The 10181-nt window shown below is 40.0% G+C and overlaps 2 protein-coding genes across 2 annotated transcripts in view; both read right to left on the bottom strand.

Annotated features, from left to right (window-relative positions):
• The window catches only part of LOC103520151 (neprilysin-2-like), a 19209-nt gene that overhangs the window by 1067 nt on the left and 7961 nt on the right, over window positions 1–10181 (bottom strand). The window contains exons 4-14 of the mRNA XM_026831386.1: window positions 9512–9594; window positions 8202–8347; window positions 7906–7942; window positions 6201–6403; window positions 5650–5848; window positions 5233–5481; window positions 4685–4737; window positions 3675–3740; window positions 3342–3590; window positions 2049–2205; window positions 1014–1169 (exon numbers count right to left, since the gene is read on the bottom strand). Of these exons, the coding sequence (XP_026687187.1) occupies window positions 1014–1169; window positions 2049–2205; window positions 3342–3590; window positions 3675–3740; window positions 4685–4737; window positions 5233–5481; window positions 5650–5848; window positions 6201–6403; window positions 7906–7942; window positions 8202–8347; window positions 9512–9594 (1598 nt within the window). The remainder of the gene's footprint in view (window positions 1–1013; window positions 1170–2048; window positions 2206–3341; window positions 3591–3674; window positions 3741–4684; window positions 4738–5232; window positions 5482–5649; window positions 5849–6200; window positions 6404–7905; window positions 7943–8201; window positions 8348–9511; window positions 9595–10181) is intronic.
• Window positions 4667–5509, bottom strand: LOC113471917 (neprilysin-2-like). Its single transcript, XM_026831384.1, has 2 exons — window positions 5233–5509; window positions 4667–4737 (listed from the first exon to the last, which is right to left on the bottom strand). Exons 1-2 carry the CDS (start codon window positions 5447–5449, stop codon window positions 4679–4681), a joined length of 276 nt encoding a protein of 91 aa, XP_026687185.1. The 5' UTR covers window positions 5450–5509; the 3' UTR covers window positions 4667–4678.

Consider the following 10181-nt stretch of genomic DNA (forward strand, 5'->3'; position numbering starts at 1 on the left):
CCGACGGATGTCATGTCCTCTTCTTTACTCGAGTTTCTCCCCCCTCCCCACGCGGCCGCGGGGGGAGCTGGGGGTTAAAAAAAGCCTCAGGACTGTCATTCTCCTCTGTTTTTGACATGGAGCTCCCCCGCGCCCCCCGGGAGCCGGTGATGGTGATATCAACCACAACAATTACCTCCTTCTCCTCCTCCTTTTTTTCCGCCTAGTCCATTATCTTTTACAAACAGGTTACAAAACAACAACCACAGCCAACAACAACAACACAAAACAAACAACCACACGGACACACAAAACAACAACCACAACGACAACAAACAAACAAACAACAGCACTACAAAACCTCCTTTTAGAGCCGCGGCCGCTTATCTTTCTTTTGTCCGCCTGGTCCCTAAGTATTATTGCATCCTTTTAACCTGCTTAAGAGGGAAAACATAGCGAATTTATAGAGGCACGTTATTACCAGAAGGTCTTATGAGTTCTATTAGCTTAATTTCTCCTCGTTTTTCCATGAAAAGATAGTCCTCTTAAGTTTACCCAAAGTCACCTTTGAACTTCTTTTTAGCTTACTTTTTTGTACCAATCAAAAATTTCTCTATGGTGTTTTTAGAAAAGAGTTGCGGAGACAAACCAGAAACTCCCTCCCAAAATGGTTGTTGTCCCTAGAATAGAAAATCATTTAACAACACAAGAAAGTTACCACGTTAGTCAAAAATAATAGGAAATCGAACAAAGTTCTTCTATTATCCGCAAAAATTGCCCTGTTGTCCATACTTTTTCACAACTTTTTGTTTTTTTGAGGGAGTATTGAGGCGGGGACAACTTTTAGCCGTAGACAGGTCTATCGAAAAAGACCATGGGAAATCCAGGACGTAGTTGGGAGTTCGTCGACAGCGTCAGCAAGCGCCCTCGGGTGGGACATCATCAGTCCCGGAAGATGGGGCAGACCCTTTGGTTCATCGTGTAGTGTGGGCCCTCCTCCCCCCCCACCCCCTCGACAAAATCCTCGCTACGGCCTTGGTTGGTGGTGGTAATGTAGTTCTTGGTGGTGTTGTTGTCGTCGTTGCTGTTACAACCCTCAAGCGTTGTACAGTCGTTCGCGGGACACCCTGTATATGCCCCTGGTTTACTAGTGAATAACTGAAGCCTTCTATGGCTAGGTTCAGTACTAACTGTTGTTAGTTATGACCAGAGAAGTTCAAATGCCATATTGCCATGGCGGCATACTATCTTGCCATATTTTAGTAAAATTTGGAAAAGTGCCATAACAAGCCTTTTTTGCCAAAAATTTGGCTTATTTTTTTGCCACATTTTAAGCATTTTTAGGGAAACTTTACGAACAAAGATTCTTTTTTCTTGCAAAAAATAAGTACTAAGGAACCGTACACAAATAGTGGTTATGCATAAGTGCCATGTTCTGAACGTCTCTGGTTGTGACTAATAACTGGTCGACTGGTCTGTCGTTGGAAGCCAAGTTCCTCTCTATTGACCATACAGGGTGTGCTGTGTACTTGTGTACCACCGGGTAAGGCCTTCCACACATTGAAAGCATGCTCGCGCGACTTATAATAGCGCGGAGTTAAGCGAAAATCCAAGCTTATGAAAATCTGGTCTGAACATCACACGACTTTCCTTATCCTATTGAATGATGCTCATTTGAGTGTTCTTTTACCCTGACTTTTACAATATCTTTAACCGTTTTGTCGCTATAGCTGAAAACCGCCAAAAAACGATCGAAATCTGTCCAAAAGCGGTCAAAATACCGCCAAGCGCAGCAACCTTCAATTTTAAATTTGTGATAACCCAGATTCCAGATATCATTCCCAACTTGTCATCATCATAACTATCAATCTTGAGATCGCTCTTCTATCAGAAGTCTGTCTCTTCATTTCAGTGTATGTTTCCCAACTTGTAAGCCGGTTAGCCGGTATTATTCCCCAACTTGTATCTATACCTCGATGATTTTTTATGTTGACTTGGACTCGAAACATCAATCTCGAAACACTACATAGAAAATTGGACTTTTAGAAAAAAAAAAAAAAAAACAATACTGTTCTGAGTAAGAGCATAGAAAGCGTTCACTTCTGCTGGATCGCCATGGAATTTCCAATCTGTCTTATTGACTGGTTCTCTGAGTTGAGAGATCACATAGTTAACACCGAATCGGGTCAGATTGAGGCCGGCTTCGAGAAAGTTTGTGGGCTCCACCTGGAATCAAATAATCAAAATAAATGTTGTTGTTGTTGTTGTTGTCGTCTGGCTGGGGGGATTTTAAACAGGGAGGGATAGCAGAAATAGCAAAGGTTGAGTGCGAAGGGCATTCACTCGTAGAAATTTTGTAGCCAAAACCAAATGTCAGCCCTAAACAGAAAAAACGTCTGGCTGGGGGGATTTTAAACAGCAGAAATAGCAAAGGTTGAGTGCGAAGGGCATTCACTCGTAGAAATTTTGTAGCCAAAACCAAATGTCAGCCCTAAACAGAAAAAACGTCGAAATGGTCTCAACACTGGAGAGGGCGAACGAAAAGAAGAAGATTTTTGTTGTTGACCGAACGAAGTGATGGTCTTCGTTTTAACTCGACCGTTTTGCATTTGGTTTAGATGTTTGTGTGTTTGTTCCGCTTTAACTCCCGATTGCCTGGTCCGATTTTGATGAACTTTGAAATTTTGAGTTCCTTGAATCAAGACACGTCGATCCTTGAAATTTTGGTGTCCCAGGTCAAATTTTGGTCTCGAACTTTTGAACATGGCAATAGATAAATTACCGCATTTATGACCCTCTTATACCCTTCTGTTCTATCTACAAAAAGAATCCCAATTCTTGGTAGGTACCTAAATCTATTGTTCTATTGTTTCAAATCAAACCTTCTTTAGAGTGATTGACAGGTTTATTCTAAAAAAAGTCACCTCTATTTTAGATATAGTATATAGGTACCTACTACATAAGACGTTTAGATACTTTTACTTTTATTTCTGTTTTGATACAGGTGTATTACGTAGGATTATCCAAGATATAGGATATAGGTACCTACTACATAAGACGTTTAGATACTTTTACTTTTATTTCTGTTTTGATACAGGTGTATTGCGTAGGATTATCCATTTAGGCAAAGTCTCAGCTGAGGCAAAAGAATCTGAGTGAGGTCTACAGTTCATTTGTTGTGTATGTAGGTATGTATTGTTATCCTGTCAAATGTATGAGACCTGGTTTAGACTGCGGAAGGACAACGACTTTTCAGTCCTATCCGAGCAGGATATGCAGGGTATATTCTATTCTACTCTATTTTCTAATCTATTCTACTTTATTCTATTCTATTCTACTTTATAACTTTTTACTACACTCACCTCCAGTCCAGAATAAAACTCCTCCAATTTGGCGTTAATCAGTAACTCTTCCGGATATGCAATATAAGGGGTCATGAACTTTGCCTTATCCAGGGCAGCTTGCCGGGTGACCTCATCCATCCAGTCGACGGACGAGAGGATCTTATACATTTCTTCGCGGATGAGTTGTACCATCTCTACCGCGTTGGATTTGGCTGCCTCCTTGAAATATTTGCGGACATAGAGAGAACCTGAAGAAAGAAGTGGATGTGTTTAGGGTCCTGATTGTTAGAAATAACCTTCATTATGAGGGGCTAAACAATGATTTAATTAGATTCCCTATAGATATGAGGCTTTTTTAGTATTAGTATAAGTGGTATTTCTTTTAGATTTGGCTGCCTCCTTGAAGTGTTTGAGAACCTGAAAACAAAAGTGGATGTGTTAGAATCAAGAGTCAGCCGGGTCACCTCATCCATCCAGTCGACGGACGAGAGAATCTTATACATTTCTTCTCGAATGAGTTGCACCATCTCCACCGCCTTAGATTTGGCTGTAGGGTTGCCAACTTTTTTTTCGGCATATACGGTACAAACTAGCAAAATGGTGAAAAAATACGGATTTCCCGATTAGGGTCCTGAAGTCTGAGATTTGGAATGAGAAGACTTTGACATTTAGTTATTAAACTCATGAGTATTTAATAGGAACATAAAATTACACACACAAAAAGAACGAACCGAACCGTGACCATGTGAACTCGACAAGCTTCTGATATCACAGTGTTGCCAATGCACTCAGGAGGTTTTCTACGCAATGTTGCCAATATTCAACAGGCCAGCCACTCACTAACAGGCAGACCTGAAAGGTACACCTGATCAGGTATACCTGATAGTGTGCTCATCAGGTAGATCTGACAGACGGACCTGATCAGGTGTACCAGTCAGGTCTACCTCATAGTGTGTGTGCTTATCAAGTAGACCTGACAGACGGACCTGATCAGGTGTACCTGTCAGGTCTCCCTTATAGTGTGTGTGCTTATCAGGTGGACCTGACAGACGGACCTGATCAGGTGTACCAGTCAGGTCTCCCTCATAGTGTGTGTGCTTATCAAGTAGACCTGACAGACGGACCTGATCAGGTGTACCAGTCAGGTCTACCTCATAGTGTGTGTGCTTATCAGGTAGACCTGACAGGCGGAGCTGATCAGCCGTACCTGTCATGTCTCCCTCATAGTGCGTGTGCTTATCAGGTAGACCTGACAGGCGGAGCTGATCTGCCGTACCTGTCAGGTCTACCTGATGGTGAGTGGCTGGCCTAAGACTAACCCCGCCCCCCTCCGCGGGGCAAACATCGTCCGGAAATCATACATTGTATGCGTTGTATGCTTCCTTGATACCGCCATTATCAGCTATGTTCTCACCTGGAAGGGAGAGAAGTGGGGAAAAAATAAGAAACATTAGCCGATACCTAAGAGCCGAACTTTTTTTCTTCGTCTTTCTGAAATTTAACCGCTTCTAACTCCGGATCGGTACTGAGTAACCATATCAAATTATTGAAAACTGTAGGAAATTTTGTTTTTTTTAACTGGCAGACAAATCTGCGATGCCCTCTGACGTGGAGCGACTGAGATATTAGCGAAAAAGAGAGAAGGGTTTGGTCAAGTTTGGTATGACTGTAATGTAGGCCTCGGCTCTCGTTCTCTTCTCTTCCTCCTCTCTCCATTTTCTCTTCTCTTCTTTTTTACTTCTTTGCCTCCTTTTCCCCGTGTCTTCTGTTTCCTTCTCTTCCCCTCTTTTCTTTGCTCCTGTTCTATTATCTTCTCTTCTTTTCCTTTTTCATATATTTATTTCAAGATGTTATTTTTACAACTAAGGTTAATTAACATCTTCTCTTCTAATCTCTTTTATTATCTCACCTTGAGTGTTGATTCCATTCAGGGTCATATTGACCTCAGGGACACTATAGTTCCCGTACTGCTCGATGATACATTTCGCCTTCACCAGGAATTTCTCCTTCGTGCTTTCGGCCCACCAGTCCACCAAATTGCCGTCCTTGTCATATTGGCGGCCCTCATCGTCGAAACCGTGAGTTATTTCGTGCCCGATGACGAACCCGATGGCGCCATAGTTCATATAATTCGGGCGGTCGTTGGAGAAGAAGGTTCCTGGGGAGTAGAAAATTTGGTGTGAACATGCGACTTTCCATAGCCATATGTAGCACCACACAAAAAGAACCATAATAAATAAATAACTACAAAATAATAATAATACTAGGTATAAGCTTTTTTCAAAGGTTTGACAGAGGGAACTCTAACCGCCAAGGTCTTATCGACCCGAAATCGAAGAGAGAAGGATCACCCTCCACATCACATAGTTTGCCATGGTTCGTTTGGGAGTCGTCGAAAGTAGCTTCTCAAGGTCGTGAATGTATTCGGGCTCCGTCACAATGATGGTTTCGTCATCTTTGAGTTGGGCGTTTGGGCTCAGGATGGTATTGATGTATTCCGTCCACGGGATGCTTGGGTATCTTTCCTGTGAGAATAGAACAGAATGGAATGAGTACTTAATAGAATAAAATAGTAGAAAAGAGGGAGAAATAAAAGAGAAGAGAAGAGAAGAGAAGAGAAGAGAAGAGAAGAGAATAGAATAGAACAGAATTAAATTTCGGGGTTAGAATGGACAATAGAGTAGAATTGAGAAAAGTAGGATAGGACATGAGGTTGCGGTTGGAATTTCGCCTGGGCCGAACTTTATTCTAAACAGATAATGTTCGTTCGTAAACGAATGGCTATCTCCTATCCTGTCTTCCTTCCCTCTTCCATTTCGGGACTATAAGACCTTAGAAGTTCCAGTTCCCTCGATCAAACCACAAAAAAAATCTCACCTGCAGTTCTGAAATCTTCATCGGGTTGTACAGCTTGGTTGCGTTTCGTCTCTCTTCCTGCGGCAACGAGATATTAGCCAGCGCTATCTCAAAGTTTAGACTCTCTGTAAGTTCTTCTACAGCTGCCTCTCTATCAGCTCCCATGAGGACAGCTATATCCAACATGTACTTGTAGTACGCACGAACGATCTTCTCATCTAAACCTGCAAGTGTGGACGAGGCCATTAATTAATTTTCATAGTACAACTTCTCGTTTTTTTCCTATTTCCAAAAAGTGTTAAATCTTTTTCTACGTTTTTGAGGAAAATCTGAAGGTTCCTTCTCTAATTTCGCTTCTTACCTACTAGCGGTTGACCCGTCCTATGCACGAGATCAGCGCAGTTTAAGCTTAAGGGGCAAGATTTTTGCCGCCATTTCGAATCAGGATGGAATGTGACAATTATCGATATCAAATTATCTGTGGCAAAGCAGAGCCTTTTCTCAACTTTTGTGGATATCACAGCATTCCTAAGTGCTTTCTTTGCCATCAATTTCCATCTTTCAATAATCTTTCTACACGGGTAATAACGCTGGTCGCTACTCGACTAAGTACCCAATTTCCTCACAAGGCTGAGTGCACTCCGAACTCCAAGCACAGAGCCGAAAAAACCTCGACCCCGCCGGGAATCGAACCCGTGACCTCCGGCGTGCAAGCTTGTGTGATACCCACTTGACCACGGAAGCTACTTCAAGGGTTGGTACTATGATCGAAACTATGGTGGAGGCTCCGTCTCCGTTATGGTGGAGGGTTTCCCGCGTTCAAGATGTTTCATTACAAATTTTCACCAGTAAACAAGAAACCGGACTGAAGCGATTTCGATTGACCAAACAACTGATTTCAAAGGAAAAAAAGTAAAAAAATCGATTAAAAGAAAGGAGAAAAAATTGATAAAAAAACGATAAAAATAGAAACAAATAAAACTGATTTAAAAAAGCACTAAACTAAAATAAATAAAATTTATCCGAATTTGGCATTAAAAAAAGTACCTAATAAAAAAGGGTCTCTGAAAAAATAACACTTCCACTCGATAGTTAAAGAAGGTAGGTATCTAACTGTTTCTTACGCCAATCTTGAACACTGATTAAACTCATTTTTGCCACTGAAATTTCACTGGTAAAAAGAGTTAAAGATTTCTAAACTCATTTTTGCCACTGAAATTTCACTGGTAAAAAGAGTTAAAGATTTCTAAACTCATTTCTGCCAATGAAATTTCACTGGTAAAAAGAGTTAAAGATTTCTAAACTCATTTCTGACACTTAAATTTCACTGGTAAAAAGAGTTAAAGATTGTTAAACTCATTTCTGACACTTAAATTTCACTGGTAAAAAGAGTTAAAGATACATATATCTAAACTCATTTCTACCACTTAAATTCCACTGGTAAAAAAGAGTTAAAGATTTCTAAACTCATTTCTGCCACAAATAAATTTCACTGGTAACAAGAGTTAAAGAATTCTAAACTCATTTTCGCCACTTAAATTTCACTGGTAAAAAGAGCCAAATATTCTCGGCTTAATCCCAGTGAGGCATGGTCGAATTCAATAACCCGTTCGGTGCTGTTCTTCAGATTAACCCCTAAAGGTATTTTTCAGTCTCATTCTAACAGGATAAACCAGGTATACTTATTCTATTCTATTCTAAGTATTCTACCTATTCTATTTCTTACCTTTAACCAAATATTCTCGGTTCAATCCAAGTGAAGCCTGATCGATTAAAGATTTCTAAACTCATTTTGGCCACTTAAATTTCACTGGTAAAAAGAGTTAAAGATTTCTAAACTCATTTCTACCACTTAAATTTCACTGGTAAAAAGAGTTAAAGAGTTCTAAACTCATTTCTGCCACTTAAATTTCACTGGTAAAAAGAGTTAAAGATTATTAAACTCATTTCGGACACTTAAATTTCACTGGTAAAAAAAGTTAAAGATTTCTAAACTCATTTCTCATTTCTGCCACTTAAAGCCTGATCGAATTGGATAACCCGTTCGGTGTTGTTCTTCAGATTAACACCAACACCGAAGGCAAGAAAATAGTCAACACCATAACCATAGCGACGGCTTTTGTACACGGAGTCTTCCCAAGTGAATGAACCTTCGTCCCAACTGGCACCTGAGGGACCAGAAGAACATGAATGGGTTAAGTCAGTGATCAACAAACTGGAGTACGCGGGCGGTGAGGGACTCCGCGACCCCCAGGAAGGTCATATAAAATATAGTAAAGGGGCCTCGAAGCTTTCAGAATTGAAAAAAAAGGGGCCGCGTAGACAAAAGTTTGGGAACCGCTGGGTTAAGTGACTTGGACTAAAAAAGTGGAGCGAAGAGCATACCGCATAGAGAAGAGCTTGAAAGTGAATATACCACAAGACCTATTCAGGTACAGAAACATTTCCCATTGTTAAGTAAGTTTTTTTTTTTTTGTTATTCCCTATGTAGGTTTTAGAATAGTGTTATTTTGGTTGTATCATTTTTTTCTTGAGCTATTCTCAAGAATCAGAAGGAACGGAGGATGGATTAATCTTGACATCAAGTATATCAGGTAAGAAACTTCTGGAATTTTGTTTGCTTGAAGTGCATGCCAATGCATGGAAAAGCATGTGAATCGCTGATTATAAAAGGGCAATTAGTGCAAAAATGTAATTTTATACGAGAGACAAAAAACTGTTCAGTACAGAAACTCGGAAACTAGTGGACTAAAACAAATCAAATAAATATCCATTCTTAAGGACTTCTTTTATAAAAAGTGGACTCATCCCCTTTTTTTACACTCAATTAGATTTTCACCAATTTTTTTACTATTTCTATTTTATTTATTTTTTTTTCTTTTTACCGTACTCATTTAGATTTAGAGAACAAGTCTGTATGATTATAATTCTAACTAGCTAGTACTCTAGTAAACAATGAACCGTCATTATTACTATCTTAGGAAATCAAAAGGGATAGTTAGTATGTTTTTTTGTCAATTTTTTAAAACAGAGAAAAATAGGCAATGACTGCAATTTCAAGAAAAATTGGGGGGGGGAGGGGCTGAGGGGGCCTCCCTCCCCCCCCCTCAAGCTCCAAAGTTTGAGCGCTTTACCATGATAAAGAAGAGAAAGTTACGATATGCTGGTCACATACTCCGTGGATCAAATGGAACACTCCTACCCAAAATCATTGAAGGAAGAATAGAAGGGAAACGAGATCGTGGAAGGCAGAGAAGGACGTGGATGGATGACATCAAGGAATGGACCAACATACGGGTTACTCGTTACTCTTATACAAATCTCCAACTTACCCTCCAGGACCGGCCAGCCTCCAAGTTGCTTCAGAATGGATTTCATATGGTTTTTTTTTATATATATGAAATTGTCAGTCAGCCTAGAACATTGAATTTTTACCTACCTGATTAATCAGATTATTATGAGCGACATTTACAATATGACCCAGATAACAATAAAAAATAATATCAGAGTTATGCAGATTGTACCCATGTAACAAAAATCAGTTAAATTGTTAATTCTATTTCTTGTTAAGCATAATACTTAACCTAGCCTATGGGGTGTGCAAGCCAGCGCATTCTGTTGCCGGTCCCAATGGGATACAACAGGAAGAGCGGATCTGATTGCAAATCATTTGTGTAGAGTGTAGAGTAGTGTAGACGATTGTAATTTGTAAATCATTTGACGGTGGACGTGAAACGGAGTATTTCTGTACCGGCAAAACACAAAACTGCGTATTTTATCATACCTAGCATGATTCATGTTCTGTTCTTATCTTATCGTTATCTTATCTAAGATACCAACCTAATGGTGTACATAGGCGGTTCTTGCCTAAATTTTTGGGGGGGCTTGATTTTGAAGGTACACCTTCAAAATTTTGATTTAGTTATATGTAAAAAAATCTGGTGTGAACATCACACGACTTTCCTTATCCTATTGAATGATGCTTATTTGAGTATTATTTTA

This window comes from Diaphorina citri, unplaced genomic scaffold, assembly GCF_000475195.1.
Source record: "Diaphorina citri unplaced genomic scaffold, Diaci psyllid genome assembly version 1.1 scaffold3267, whole genome shotgun sequence".
Taxonomy (NCBI): Eukaryota; Metazoa; Arthropoda; class Insecta; order Hemiptera; family Psyllidae; genus Diaphorina; species Diaphorina citri.